Genomic DNA, 15590 nt, shown 5'->3' on the forward strand with positions numbered 1-15590 from the left:
TGCTGGCGGGCACTACTTTCATAGGAAAGCAAGGCCTGGATCATGTTCCACTGGCACAATCCCTGGCACACAGTAGGTGCTCAAAAATATTTGATAACCTGTTCCCCAATGTTCATCGCAGCACTCTTTACAATAGCCAAGAGTTGGAACCAGCCCAAATGTCCATCATCAGATGAGTGGATACGGAAAATGTGGTACATCTACACAATGGAATACTACTCAGCTGTAAAAACGAATGAAATACTGCCATTTGCAACAACATGGATGGACCTTGAGAGAATTATATTAAGTGAAACAAGTCAGGCACAGAAAGAGAAATACCACATGTTCTCACTTATTGGTGGGAGCTAAAAATTAATATATAAATTCACACACACACACACACACACACACACACACACAAATAAAAAAACGGGGGGGGAAGAAGATATAACAACCACAATTACTTGAAGTTGATACAACAAGCAAACAGAAAGGACATTGTTGGGGGGGAGGGGGGAGGGAGAAGGGAGGGAGGTTTTGGTGATGGGGAGCAATAATCAGCCACAATGTATATCGACAAAATAAAATTTAAAAAAAAAATTTGATAACCACTCTCTCCCTAGCATCGTTGTAGATAGCTAACAGTTTGGCCCAGGTTTCCCGAGGGGTCCGGAGCTCAGTGACTTGATGAGACCATCACACAGCAGGGTCGCAGGAAGTGCAGGCGGCCAGGCGCGGGTCTGCTGTGGGCAGCACCAAGAACCCCACGCAGCCACCAGTCTCCCCAACCCGGTGATTTTGGGGTCCTAGCCTCGAGCGACAGAGGTGCCGGCTCCCGTAACACCGGGTGACTTGGGAGACCGAGACAACCCCACGCACTGCCGAGGAACTCCATTTCCCACAGTCCCGCGCGCGCACGACTCTTTCCCACAATTCCCCCTCCACTTCCGGCGCGGCTGAGGCGCCGTGAAAGGCTTCCGGGTTTGGGCCTGGCGCTGCGGTTGAGGCGGTGGCGGCGACCGAGTGGGACGCGGTTGACGGGAGTGGGGAAACGGCATGGACGTTTCGGGGCAGGAGACCGACTGGCGGAGCGCCGCTTTCCGGCAGAAGCTGATCAGCCAAATGTGAGTGGGGGCCGGTGCGGGGGGCGGGATCGCTGACCTTCCTCCCTCGCGAGGTGGGCGAGGCCGGGGTCCGACCCGTGGGGGCCCGAGGGCGCCGGGAGAATGAAGGTGCAGGGGACCCGTGTGGATCCCAGGGCACGGACCTTCCCCGGCTGCCTCCTTCGTTCTTGGACGACACGAACTGCTCGTTAGCTTTCCTTGGGCCGAGCTCTGCAAACCAACGAGCCCTGGCTTATGAGTCATCCTCCTGAGCTTTCTCATTCGTCATTTGTGTGCTTTGGGTGCAGACTTTCCCCAGCTTTGAATCACACTGAATACGGAAGGGAAAGAGGCGGACCGTAGGGGGTTTAGCAGGGTTGAGTGCTTGGTGGTTTCTCTTCCAGAAAAGCGCATCAGGTTGAGAGAGAGATTGGAGGAGAGTGGATGGAAGATGAGGTTGGGAGGGTAGGTTTGGACTGTGGGCGGTGGGGACGGAGAATCTAAGAGTGACACACACACACACACACCTCACCCCTCACCCCCCTCCGACGGACTGTGGACTTGGCCGAAGTGTGGCAGGAAGCGGCTGTCAGGATGCGGATCATCGGTTCTGGAGGAACCCCCACCCTCCAAGGAACTCTAGCCCCTCACCACAGACTGCTTGTTTCACTTAACTTTTTTTTTTTTTTTTTTTTCCCTTAAAGATGACCGGTAAGGGGATCTTAACCCTTGGTGTTGTCAGCACCATGCTCAGCCAGTGAGCTAACCGGCCATCCCTATATAGGATCCGAACCCGTGGCCTTGGTGTTATCAGCACCACACTCTCCCAAGTGAGCCACGGGCCGGCCCTACACTTAGCAGTTTTTAATGAGCTTATTGGTGTATTGTTTGCCACAAATTTGCCGGAGACCCTGCCTCTTACCTGGGGGATAGCGTTGTAGGTAAAGGAACACTCCCAGTGCAATCTTACCAGTGTTCCATAATGTTATGGATACTGCACGGGCTTCCTGCGAAGTGGCATTTAGCTCGAGCAGGTCAGGAGCAGCCTTGCAGAGTAAACGGGGAATAAATTGAGTCCTAGAAAAACAAGTAGGAGTGTGAATAGCCACCATTCCAAGCCAAGGAGTCAGGAAGTGTGAGCGTTTACTGCATGGAGAACCTTGTAAGCTGAGAGTTCTGGGGTTTGAAGAGTAAGGAAGTTCAGGAGAAATGGAATGAGGGTGAGCAGGTGCTGGCACGTTTGTGGTGGGGATGTTGTGCTAAGGAGTTGAGCCTATATTTGGCGTGTGGCCTCCTTTGAGGTAGTGAAATGCCAGTGCTGGGAAGATCCCCCAAGTCCCCGAAGATAGATCAAGGACAAAGAAGAGAGTCCAGTTAGGCTATTAAGAGAGTTTTGAGCTCTTGAGGGGTGGGGAATTGTCCTTTTTCATCTTTGTTTTCCCATTGCTAGATCACTGCCTATCGCATTCTCCATAAAATGGTTGTAAAATGACCTAGTTAGGTGAGAGATTATAAAGGCCTGCATTAGACAGTGGTAGCAATTGAAAGAGAAAGACAAATTCCAGAGAAAGGGGAGAGTGTGGACAATCCTTGATGATTAACTGGATGGAGAGGGTGGGGTGAAGCAGTGTGGAAAGAAGGAAGCTAGGCTGAATGCCAGAAAACCTCTTAGTACAGTGGAAGGAGTGGGGACTGTAGAGTTAGTGGCTCTGGGCACTGTCTGGCAATAGTCTTGGGACATTTCTGCAGAGATTGAAGAATCAGTGAACAGCATTTTGTTGATGCACTCAAGTTATCTATAGGTGAAATCTTGAGGGATAGCCCACTTAAGGGCTCCTGCAAGAAAATCTTCCAAGGGCAAGGATTTCTCTTTGCGAAAGCCCAGAATTTAAGAACTGAAAGAATATGTTGTCATCAAAGGAAATGCAGAGGGCAGGGGAAGTGTCAGAGGGCTGGGAGAATGATTGAAGAATTTCTGGGTTTTGAGACTGACTTCATGATTCAGCTTCCTTTTGCTTCTTGGAGAACCGGATTCTTTTGTTTCCAGAACTGGGTTCTTCTCTTTTTTTGAGAGATTGCTGCTTGTGTATTATTTTTCTATTGCTACTATAACAAATCACCACAAATTTAACATCTTAAAAGAACACAAATTTATAATCTGGTAAACTTCCGTAAGCCAGAGGTTTAGGTAGGCTCCACTGGGTCTTCTGCTTAGGTTCTTACAAGGTTCCACAAGATGTTGGCAGGGTGTATTTTTTACGGCAGGTTCTGGTGTAGAATCTGTTTCCAAGCCCATTCATTCATGTTGCTGGCTAAGTTCAGTTCCTTGCATTTGTAGGACTTGGGTGTCTTCTTCCCTCATGGCTTTTAGCCAGTAGTCATTCTTTGTTCCTACAGGCTGTCTGCATTTCTTTTCATGCTTTCTGTGTGGCCCCCGTGAGCAAGGGCCGGTTCTTCTGCTACATCTCTCTGACTTCAGCTAGAGGAAATTTTCTGCTTTTCAGGACTAAGATTAGATTGGACCCACTCAGATAATCCAGGATAATCTTATTTTAAAGTCTGTAACTTTAATTACATCTGCAAAGTCCCTTTTGCCATGTAATATAGCATATTTGCAGGTTCCAGGGATTGGGATGTGGATATCCTTGGGGGAGGGGAGTATTCTTCTACTACAGCTGGGATGAGCAGTTTCAAAGGGTGCATTCCTAACATGATGTGGGTATTCTCAGTTCTCAGATTTGTCTGTTTTCTTTCTAGGGTTCACTATGAAAGTCATGACTCTTGGTGCCCTGATTTATTGTGTTCACAGTTAAAAAAGAAGATTTGTGTTCAGATACTTGACATTATCTTTAATTCTAACTTCCTCCGGTGTTTATGCTGTTGTTTGGGGAAATGGTTTGAACACGGGTAATTTATAGTTGCTGAGGGAATACAGAAAGCGCAGCAGCGAACTGGGAGGTTTCGATGGAGGGGAAAGCATCTGATCCTTAACTCACTCTCCTGGTTCTTGAGTATCTACGAAGAGCCTAGGGAACAGTGCCTCAGAGCATAGGCTAATCTAATTTCCCAGCTCCCAGTGAAAAATAAAGCAATTTTGAACAGCCCTTGCGGTGACTCTATTTCAGCCTCCTCTTCACCCTCCACTGCCTCTTCCTCATCAGAGTCCATCCTGAACTGCTGCCTCCGCTTGCTCTCCTCTCAGTCCTTCCTCCCCAACAATGCAGTGAGAGTACAGTGATGTGTAGCCTGAGGGGATCATACCAGTGCCCTGCTGCAAACCCATCAGTGACTTCCCTTAGCATTAGAATAAAACTCCAGATGTCCCATCCTTCCAGTCCCTCAACCTGGCCTGGCCTGGCTGCCTCTTCTCTACTCCCAACCCTATTCTAGCGTCTCCAGTCTTTCAGCTTCTTGAAGATTCCAAGCTCTTCCTTTGTTCTCTCTTTTTATTTTTTAAATTTTATTTATATTTGTAATTATGGGGTATGGTGTGTTATTTCAATACATGCATATATGCACAGTGATTCACTTAGGGTAGATAGCATAGTTGGGTACCTATTAGTTATCTCTTTTTAAACAATTTATTATCAACTATTTAAGGTATTCATAAATAGGTAGAGTTCCCCCTACCATATTCATGACCAGCTCCTTCTCTTCCTGCAAGTATCTGCTTCAGTGTCAAATATGCACATGATCCTTCCCTGTCCACCATGCCTAAGTGGGTCACCACCTCTGATATGCTTTATCTCAGCCCTTTTTAGTTTCCCATAGGACCCTAGTCCTGTGAAGCATGTCACCTGGCATATAAGACACTTGTTGAAGAGTGCAAGAGTAAATATTTTCTTGGTGGCTCGTACTACAGTGGCATTCTCTACCTGGGCCATTGTGTATCGTGAAGCTCTGGAGCCCCCACTTTTTCCGCGTGTTAGCAGAGTAATCTTGGGCAGGATACTTGACCTTTCTGAATTGTATCCCTTACATATGACATGGTTGGAGTCCAAACTGTCTTACAGGGGTGGTAGGAGGGAAGATGAAAAGACCTCTGTACAAGGCCTCAAAGAGGTCTCGGGACTCAGTGATGAGCTCCCTGAAGTCTCCTTCTGTCCCCTCATGGTAAGGTAATAGGAGATTCTGAAACCTTGTATAGAGAAGGTGATACACCAAGCTTGATAAGGTGAATTGATGACACTTAAAGTAGCCTGTAGGGAGGGTAGTTGGGATAGTATTGGTAGGTTCAGATTGGCTCTTCATTGAACACCCACTCTCCCCACAGAAACTGCAGGAGACTTGCAGTTTCTCAGACTCATGGAGAACAAGTGTGTGTCCATAGTGAGTAGCACTGTACCTATCATAGAGTAGATTTGCAGAAAATATTTAAGCAGTCAATGAATGAAAGGACTTCATCAGTCATTTTCTCTGAGTTCTTTTTAATTTTTCTGCCATCTTATTCTTGCAGATTGTACATGTAGGATGTAATAAATAAGTGTCCATTGGACTGAACAGAATGCAGAGGGGAGGAGAATTAAGTGGGGAAGGTCTTTGGTGAAGTGCCAGGAGGAACTCAGGGGGAGCATAGAGCAGAACCAGGGCAGACAGGTCAGCCACCTCTTGATGAAGCCCCCAGGGAGATGGTGAGCTCCAGATCCAGGACCAAGGAGATACGGAGAGTTTGGACTAGATCACAAAGAGAAAGTGAAGTGCTCTTTAGCCAGAAACAAAATGAAAGAAAACAACAGAAGGAACAAAACGAAACAAACAACCAAACAGCAACTTCTAGGGATCTGGAGAGTGCCCATAAACTTGTAAGTCCAGATTGTGCCTGTAGGTCATGGTTCTTTCCACAGGCAGAAGCCAGCAAGTCTTGGCTGAGCTGCTCCTGTGGCTTTCATCACTCAGGCCTCCCAACAGCCCTATGCCTTCCTGGTGCCATCCTAACCCTTGTTCTCAGAGGGGAAGCTGCTGAGCCCTGTTGCTTTCTTCATATCCCTGTTGTTGTCTAGGCAACCATGCTGGCTTATAGATGTCTGTGTATAACCTGTTGCTAGAATGTCCACTCCCTGAGGCTAGGCTGCTCTGTGCATCTCTCTGCTCACCTCCATAGCCCCAGTGCTCTGATAGGGCTGTTCCTGATGGGCAGGTGGAATGTGATTGTTGAGCCTCTAGACCAAGTAGTGACAGTGATTGAGGGGACTTGAACCCTCAGTCATCTGCTCAGGAGTCTGGGGCTTTCTCAACAGCAGCACAAGCAGTGGGCATGCTGCGCCAAGCCCTGTTGCAGGAGCTGACATACATTGACTCCTCACCTCTTCATGCTTGCTCTGTCAGTAGAAGCACTTATTACTCTCATTTTCAAGACAAGGAGACTGAAGCCTAGGGGAATATGTCACTGCTGCTTGTAGTTGCTCTGTGTGTTATAAATGAGTGCTTGCTGAACCACAGCAGGACAAGAGAGGCAACCACCTTTTAATCTCACAAAGAAAGATTGTACCCTTTTTTGGTGACCGGGGGTGGGGGGCAGCCCAAAGTTAACCCAAGCCAAGTGCACTGGGAGACCCAGGTAGAGGGGCCTGCTGCTGGTGGGCATCCTATTTATAATTTTAGCAACTCCCCATGGGTCACTGGACCCCAAAGAGCAGAGTAAGAGCCAGCCAACAAGTCCTCATTGATCTTTGGCCTCTGCCACAGGCTGCAGCCAGCCCCCCCCGCCCCTTTTTTGTAATCAAACTTACCTACTCACCACAGTGCATGCCCTTACATCCAGTCCTGAACAGAGGCCTTTTGGTTTTTAGTGCTGTTTGTGACAACATGGCTGTGGCTAGTGAAGGACCTGTGCTGGGCATTCCCAGGTGGGAGAGACTATGACCACATGATTACTGCATGCCACTGTCATGGCAGGGCCAGGGAGTACCTACTGCCTTTAAAGCATTCCGTGGGAAAATAATTTCAGTTAAATACCCAAAGGGTAAAAATTTTAAGGAATTCCGATGAATATTTTAAAATTCAAGAAGGAACATTTAAATCATGAAATCAAGTAAAGTAGTTTAAAGACCCCATGTCCATGTACCCTCCACTCAGCCTCAGCAGTTATTAATTCTTGTTTCATATACTTGACCTTCTTTGCCTAATTCTTTTGATCTCGGAATGTTTTTTTTTTTTTTTTTTTTAAAGATGACCGGTAAGGGGATCTTAACCCTTGACTTGGTGTTGTGAGCACCACGCTCAGCCAGTGAGCGAACCGGCCATCCGTATATGGGATCCGAACCCGGGGCCTTGGTGTTATCAGCACCGCACTCTCCCGAGTGAGCCACGGGCCGGCCCTTGATCTCGGAATGTTTTAGTGGCTAGCCACTGCCTGTGGATTCAACTCTTGAGTCTTGATCCTTCCCCCACCTGCCTGCGCCCACCTGAGCCCAGCAGCCCTTAGCTGCTCTGCCTGAAACACCCGTTCTTCCCAGGGCTGAGCTGTGTTGTGCAGCCTTTTCTTAGGAGACTGGGTCTCCCTCTCCCTGCTCTTCCCACACCTGAGGGAGGAGTTGCCAGTTTGCTAAAGGCCTAGTCTGACCTCTTCAGGGCAGGAACACCATGAGCATTGAATCAGAGTCCATTTCTGTTTTTGCCAGGAGTGCTGTAGCACACAGGTTTCCTGAGCACCACTGGGGGCCCATTCAGGTGCTATGGTGATGGGAGCTAACCTGATGCACGCGTTCAGGGATAGACAGCAGTAACACCAGGCAAAAGTGCCGGCGAAACAATTCATCTGGGGGCAGGGTGTGGGGAGCACATAATTTAGGGCTGTTTTTCTGGAAGGCAGTTTGGCAATACTGTTTATCCCAGCAACCTTAAAATGTCCCTTTCCCTAGGCATTTCCTCCAGGGATCTAATCAGGAGTGTTCAAAGCCCAATGGCTTGAAGCCATAATGATGATGTTCATTCCCACATCATTTCAGGAGTGGGACATTTGAAACATACCAGCAGCGGGAGCTTGGTTAAAGTTGTTGTCATAGCTGCAGGTGATAGGTTCTGTGCTGCTGTTGACAATGCCCTGGGAGACCTCCATAATGCATCAACATTGACAAGAACTGATTGCCAAGCAGGATGTGTGGCACAGGCTGGGTTTTGTTAAACAGATGTCTTTAGCCGGTTATGAGTGATTTTGATTTTCTTTGTAATTTCTAGTCCATATATGTGCATGTATATTTTTGTCAAGAATGAGCATATATTCCTTTTGTAATTAGAAATCTTTTGTTGAGGTAGATCCTGTCTGCAAGTGAGATGGCCATCACAGGTGACTACCTGAGGTGGAAAGTCACCATGTATTCTGCATTCAGGGTGGGTGCCCTCCCTCACCTGCGCCCCCAGTGCTGGATCAATCTTCCTAAGATGATTGCATCTTTTCTACCCCTCTGAAGGAGCTTGAGGTTCTTTTCCTTTCAATTTGAAACTGTCCTTCCAATTGACTCTCTGTCATACTGGCACAAGAAACCTGTGCCACACTGCGTCCTCTTTGGATGTTGTTGTGGCTGTCTCCTGTGGCTGTCTCCTGTGGCCATTCACCCTCTTCCCTGATGAAGCTTTGACCTTGGCCTCATCCCCATCTGATGACCTTTGATGGCTCAGCCCATTGTGGTTCCTCCTTCCTCTTGAACTCATCCACCTCATTGGGTGTATCCTGACATGAACTGAATAGATTAACTGTTTTTGCTATTTTTACATTTATTATTATTTTTTACCCCACCAACAGTATTAGAAATTCCTTGAGTGTGGGACCTATTCATATAGCTCCGCATCTTGTGTAGCACCTCGCGTGGTGCCTTGGCTTGGATGAGGTGCATAACAACTGCATGTAGGGTTATGGAAAGCAGTGCTGGCTTCTCTTACAGCCTGCCAGAGTTTTGGCCATGAGTGCTACTTAAACTGTGAGCCACTTCTCCTTTTGAGATTTTTATTTTTTTGATTGAGGTGGTAAGATAAAGGGGAGTACAGGCTATTACTAGATGGTTCTATTTAATAGATGAGAAAATCAGTTCATTATCCTGGAGAACAAAAGGAAACAAAATAGGAGCCAAGATATAATCACCTCTAAACGAGCACCCCGTAAGTCAGATGCTCACCTCAACTTTAATGATGAATCTCTCTCTAACCTAGGTGTGTAGCTATTCATAAAAGTCTTATGATTGAATGAATTAAGTATCTTGAGGTGGAATAACTGTCACTTAGGGCAGTCCTTGGAGAAGACACTTGCCCTTGTCTCTAAATCCCAAGTCTCCTTATTATTTTTTGTTTGTTTTTGTTGTTTTGGGCAGCTGGCTGGTACAAGATCTGAACCCTGAACCTTGGTGTTATAACACCATGCTCTAACCAACTGAGCTAACTGGCCAGCCCAAGTCTCCTTATTTCGAGATTTTTATTCCGATAATATTTTAAATGTTCAGAGAGTCACAGGGATAGTAAAAGTACTCAGGTGTCCCTCTCCCTGGGATTCACTGGCTCACTCTCACTTTTATCCCCTTTCCCAGCTGAGTGCTGTCTTGCTTCCTAGGGACCTCCTCCTTCTCCTTCTGGGCCCTGTTCTCTTTTAGGCCTTGGCCCCACAGGCTACTCTGAGCTCTCTGCCTGGGAATCTGCCCTAGGTTGGGGGTGGGTGGGGAGCAGGAATGAGGTGTGATGGGGCTGCAGGGTAGCCTTTGAGCTGAGCCGCTTGTGTCCAGTCTGGGAGAGGGATGGCAAGCGGGCTGTGGGGCATCTGGGCCAAGGGCTGGGACAAGAAAGGCCCCCACTTCTGGGGCTCCTGCGTTTCCCAACCTGTGTACCCTTTGCTCCTTCCTGTGTTGGGGGTGGGGGGAGGCAGTGCTTGTTGGTTAAGAGATGACTCCTCCCACATCCTCACTGCCTTTCTGTTCTCTTCCTTCTTCCCAGCTCTTTTTCAGTCCTCACCAGAGGTGACCTTTGAGGAAGTGATCTGGCTGCTGTGTGGGATGGAGCCCCTGTTGTGAAGTAGAAAGGACTCAGGGTTTGCCCTCAGAAGCCCTGACGGATCACCATAGGCCCTTCGAGTGCTGTCAGTCTGCTGCGATTCATGCTAGGGAGAAATCCCTGCCAAATGCTCTGTAGTAGGGATTCAGGCAAGAGGCCATTCAAGTCCAAACCAGAGGATGGGCAGGGTTCTGGGGCCTGCGGCTCAGAGGAGCTTATTTTGTGTAATATTTATATTGAGTTGTAACATACCTACTACAGTGGATGACACAACAACTCCAATCTTGAACATGCTGCCCAATGACCATTCACGCATGTAAATGTCCCTGTAGCCTCCACCCAGGTCTGCACATTGAACAGGCCTAACACCCAGCAAACTCCTGCCTGTGCTTCAGCCAGGGACAACCCTGCGCCACTCTTCTGACTTCCTTACACAGGGAAACATTTGACCTGTTCTTGAACTTCCTGTCACCAGAATTCCACTCTATGCGATCTTGTGTCTGGCTTCTTTCACTCAGTGTCATGTCTGTGAAATTCATCCTCATGGGCAGCAGTTCTCATTGTGACATGTATTATTCCATTGCCTGACTCTACCCCAGATTACTTTTCTTTTCTGTGCTTAATGGACGTTGGAGTTAGTTCCAGTTGTTGGCTACATGAAGGCAGCACCAGGAATGGTTTTGGTCATGTCTTCCGATGAATATATGCTATTAACTATCTGGGCTGTGCACCTAGGAGTTGAGTGGAGGGCTGGGTGAGAGGATGTGGACTCTAGCATGTTCTGCTGAACAGTTTTCCCAAGTGGTACCAATTTACATTCCCACCAGCAAGTTAGGGGAGTTCCATTTGCTAGACGTCCTTGCCAACACCTGGCATTGTCAAGGTACCTGCCTTTATAAGAAGCACCCTTGTTGATTTTGAATGCACACTCAAATTTGATACCCACTGGGTGCAGTGTCAGTAGGAATGAAAAGGAGGATGATTTAGGAGAGAGAGAGCCTGTAAGAAAAAAAGCTGTAAGATTCGATGATTGTGTGTGTGCTTGTGCTTGCTTGTGTATGTGTGTGTTTGTGCATGCACATTCAAGTTTGGAGGAGGAAGACACAGGTATGCACCCCACAAAGGAGAGGAGCCCTGACTCTACTGAGTCTGAGGGGTGGGTACAAGATGATAATATAGGGGTTATGTGAAGGTGCCCATCCTTCTGAGGAGAAATGTCCAGCAGCCAGTGGGAGACACATGAAGCAAACCTGGAAGAGCAGTCTGCAGCAGGAGCAAGTGGGTGGGCCATCTTGGAGGCCGGGGTGAAGCACATCTGCCTGAGTGGGGATGGCAGAGGGCCCTAGAGGAGGGCTGTGGTGGGCAGAGCAGATCTGGAGGAAGACTGTGGTATGAGTAGATGTGGCACAATAAAGCTGAGCCATCAGCTTCAAACAAGCTTCAAACAAGTTGCTGCAGCCTTAGCCCTGTCTCTCCCTCCTGTTTTGGTCAGTAAGTTCAGGACTTGAGGGTGTAGTACTTCATTCTCTTCCAGATAACATTGTAGAGGATTGAAAAACAGGAAGGTGTTTTCCTTAATCTCTGCCCAGAGCTGGCTGTTACTGACATATTGATATATGAGGATACTTCAGGAAGCTCATGGAAAAATAGAGTTGAAAGATAATACTAATCCTTCCATGAATTTTCTGAAGATAGATCCCTTGTATTACCTCCAGTCCTGTTTGTGCTTATAACTTTATGTGTATGTATTTTAAAAATGCAAATAAATATACACATGTACTTAAGTGGTGCTAGGCTGTAACTTTGAGCTGTGGGTTCTTTATAGTTTAGGGGGTGTTCTTTCCCTGGGTAGACTCAGGCCGGGACCTGGTGACCACAGCCAGGTTTATGTGAGGTGTGGACCATGCACCATAGTCCCATGGGCTTGAGATAAGCTTTCAACTTTTCTTTTTTTTTTTTTTTAAGTTCCATTATGGACTTTTCCAAGCATTCATTCCCAGTACAGATTATAGAAAAATGGTCTCCCAAGCACTTTGAGAGTTAGCAACATATGGCCAGTGTGGTTTCACTCTCCCCTCCCTACCCCCTCCTGGACTATTTTAAATCACATCCCAGACACCATATGATTTCAACTGCAAATGCTTGAGTACAGTTGAGTACAGATCTTTAAAAGATATCCTCCCCCCCACTAATACCATAAAACCATGTGAGATAAGCACTTTCATAATGTCTCGAGTAGGTAGAATGCATTCATGCCACATGCTTGCCTGGTGATGAGTGGGACACACTTGGGCTGGAGCGGGGGGGCCCCCAGGCCAGCACTGGGACAGGGATCATGAAGTCTTTCCAGCCATCCCGTGTCTTTTGAAGTCAAACCAACAAACTGGAGTAAAGGAAGGAAGCTTGTCTAGTCTGAACTAGCTCAGATAACAACGTGCCATTTGAAGGGCAGAAGTCTGTTCTTCAGGATAGTTCTTTTATTGCTCTCGTGCGTTGGGAGTTGAGAGATCTTGAGCAGAAGTAGGAGAGCTTAAGCAACTGAGAAGAGTGTGAAGAGAAAGTGTTTCAGGTCTCTTGTACAGATATAATTAGAAAATTTCTTTCTGAGAGACTGAAATACCCATTCCTATGTGTGGGTGGGTAGTTAAATTCTGAAATACATGTTTTTATCTTGTTAAAAAACACTTTTATGTTTCTTTTAAAAAGTCAAAGAACCAGAATGCAGAAGTTTGTTAACAAAGGAAAGGAAAAGTTGCAGTCTTTTGGGGGGTGTAGTTTGGCAAACATACTTCCAGGTACCTGTGAGGTTGAGGCCAGCTGTTTGCTTTGGTTACTGTTGGTGACTGAACAATCAGTGTCTTGTCATTTCCTGCCTCAGAGGTGAAACCACCTGGGCACTGGGGCTGTAAACCAGCTGCACGATCAGAAGACCAAGCTGCGCTGTAGCTATCTGAAGACTGAGCGAAGGTCAGAAGGCTAGATGAGAAGCAGCCCTGCACTAGTGGAGGACAGGGAAGGGGATTTTCTGGCTGCAGGTGTGGTAAGGCTTGGGAACTGCAGCCAGAAGGCACTTCTCAGGTGTGCAGGAGGGGGAGGGACTGCTTTGCCATTGGTCATTGGCACTGCCAGCCCCAAGGTTCCTACCAACTCCAGACTCTGATTGCAGGGCCATGGAAGTTAACTCTCTGGAGACCATACCAATTTGGGTGTATCTAGACTCCTAGGTGTGGGACTTGCTTCCTGGAGGAGTGCTTCTCTGCTGTGGCCCTGCAGGGAAAGTTCCTGTGAATCTTTTCAGTGGAGTCTCATTCCCTCCACTTCCTGTGCTCAAGTGTTTAAATGTTGGTCCTTTGGACCCTCTTCTAATTTTCTTTACCTCTTATCTTCTATTATCAGTTTCTTTGTCTTTTAGCTTTTCTGTGTGAGTGATTTCTTTAGTTTTTTGTTATGTTTTGTTTTGGTGACTGGAAGGTTTGGGGAGATTTCCTCAATTTTATCTCTGACCTTTCAATGCTAACGTGCTTTTATTTCTAAGAACTCCTTTTTTTTCTTTTTTGTAATCTGACTTTTCCCTTTTTATATCATCTATTCCTCTTAAATGCATTCAATGCAGTATCCTATGTTTATGGATAATATAGTTTCTACATTTTCTTCTTGCTGAGTTTCTTTTACTTCCAAATTATTCTTTTCTTGTGGGGTCTTTATCTGCCCTGTTAGGGTAGCTGCTCATTTTATGAGAGGGGCACTCCAAAGCCTAGTGGTCTCTCTGAGCAGGTGTGGCTTGTCAAGTAGGAGCTTTGCTAGATGTGCATCTGGCTGCAGGTTCTCTGGAACCTTCCTCCAGAGCATGGTCTTCCTGCAGCACAGCTGCAGGGTGAAGGCCGGGCTGCCAGCCTGCTGCGTGTTGGGCTGGAGGAGGCTAAGGGCAGCTAGGCAGACGGGTCTTAGTGGTTAGTGTGGATCTAGTTACTTAGATCAGAGCACAGATGGCTATTTAGTTCACCTCTCTCAGTACCCATGCCATTTCAGCTGGGTGGGTTGATTCCTCAGTCTATGCTTGACACTCCAGTTTATGCTTTTCCAGAGAGTAAACCTCCAGTGGTATCCTGGTGGAGCAGTGGTTACCCATGGTGTGAAGTGGGGAAGAGGTGCCGGGACAGCTTTTACCCTCATGAACACGGGTATGGCTGGCCTGAGCCTGGCAAGGATATAAGGCTGTCATCAAGTGGGCTGATACCTTCACTGTTACTTATTTAGTTAGGACTCTGCTATCTTGGTCAGCTTGCTGTGTCTGTTACCGCTGGGCCATCAGCTCTCTAGTTGTAAAATGTTGTTGTTGAGGCCCCATTTCCATTCTTTCTGTCTTTGTGAGTTTGTGTTAAAGAAAAACAACCCCTTTTTCTGTGGTTTTAGTTGGGTTTTAGTATGGAACGAAATTAGGTATGCAGGTTCAGTCCCTCATTCCAACCTGGAGGTTCATATCTCAGTTTTATTTTAGAAATGACGTTTGGTATAGTTTGGATATGTTTGTCTCCCACAAAGCTCAATGTTGAATTCTGCTGGCAGCTGTTTGGGTCATTTGGGCAGATCCCTCAGGAATAGATTAATGCCCTGGGGGAGGAGCAGTGAGTGAATTCTCTCTCCATAGTTCCCGTGAGAGCTGGTTGTTTAAAAGACCCTGGCACTTCCCCTCCTTTTCTTGCTTCCTCACGCCATGTGATCTTGCAGCTTCCCAGAGTGGTGAGCCAAATAAACCTTCTTTCTTTACAAATTACCCAGTCTTGGGTCCTCTGTTACAGCAACACAAAAACAGACCAATACAAATGGGAATGTATTTGTTTGGATTGTCACTTAAGTCAGCTTCACCATCATATGGCTTTGTTCATTTGCAGATAGGGTTTCTTTTTTTCACAGGACCAGAGCATTACATTTGGAATATGTATGTTTTTCATTCTGACTGATCTTTTATCATCCTTTTCTCCAAATAAATTCCTGATTTTTAAAAAATTTGGCTCCTAGAGAGTGTAATATTTTTTTAAAAGCAATCCAAAATTATAGAGTGAAAAATAGGTCCTTTCTGAATTGAAAATATGAAACCCAGTAGATGTGATGAGAGTCAGTCCCAGGGCCAGTGGTGTGGTCTGCCTCCCTGCTTGTTTCTGGTGGTGCTCCTGGAGGGGCTTCACAGGACTTCTTGGTGCTGGAGCAGGCAGACACATCATCTTTGTGCCTGAGCCCTGCCTCAGGGTGCTGGGGATCCTTGGTGTCTCTCAGTGGGAGTGTGGCTGGCATTTAGGAAGGATGGGACCATTCTTTGTTGTTTTGGACTAGCTGTGTTTACCTAACATATAGCATCCCCGGTCTCTGCCACAAAGGCCAGCAGCACTCCGCAAAACATGTAGGGCCAGTGCATAGGCCTGTGGTGAGGATGGGGCCTTGCCCTGAGAACCCAGGTAAGGAAACTGGGCTGCCAGAACCTTACCCCTGAATGCTGGGGTTGGAGTTGAGCTGCTGAAGGCATGGGGTATCAGG

The 15590-nt window shown here is 47.0% G+C and overlaps 1 protein-coding gene across 5 annotated transcripts in view; it reads left to right on the forward strand.

The window, feature by feature from the left end:
* The first annotated feature begins 934 nt into the window (after positions 1–934).
* The window catches only part of MED15 (mediator complex subunit 15), a 76116-nt gene continuing 61460 nt past the window's right edge, over positions 935–15590 (forward strand). For all 5 annotated transcript variants that reach the window (XM_063086103.1, XM_063086104.1, XM_063086105.1 and 2 more), the window contains exon 1: positions 935–1106. In XM_063086103.1, coding sequence (XP_062942173.1) covers positions 1039–1106 — 68 coding nt within the window. In that variant the 5' untranslated portion in view covers positions 935–1038. The remainder of the gene's footprint in view (positions 1107–15590) is intronic.

This window comes from Cynocephalus volans, chromosome 2 (genome assembly GCF_027409185.1).
Source record: "Cynocephalus volans isolate mCynVol1 chromosome 2, mCynVol1.pri, whole genome shotgun sequence".
Classification (NCBI taxonomy): Eukaryota; Metazoa; Chordata; class Mammalia; order Dermoptera; family Cynocephalidae; genus Cynocephalus; species Cynocephalus volans.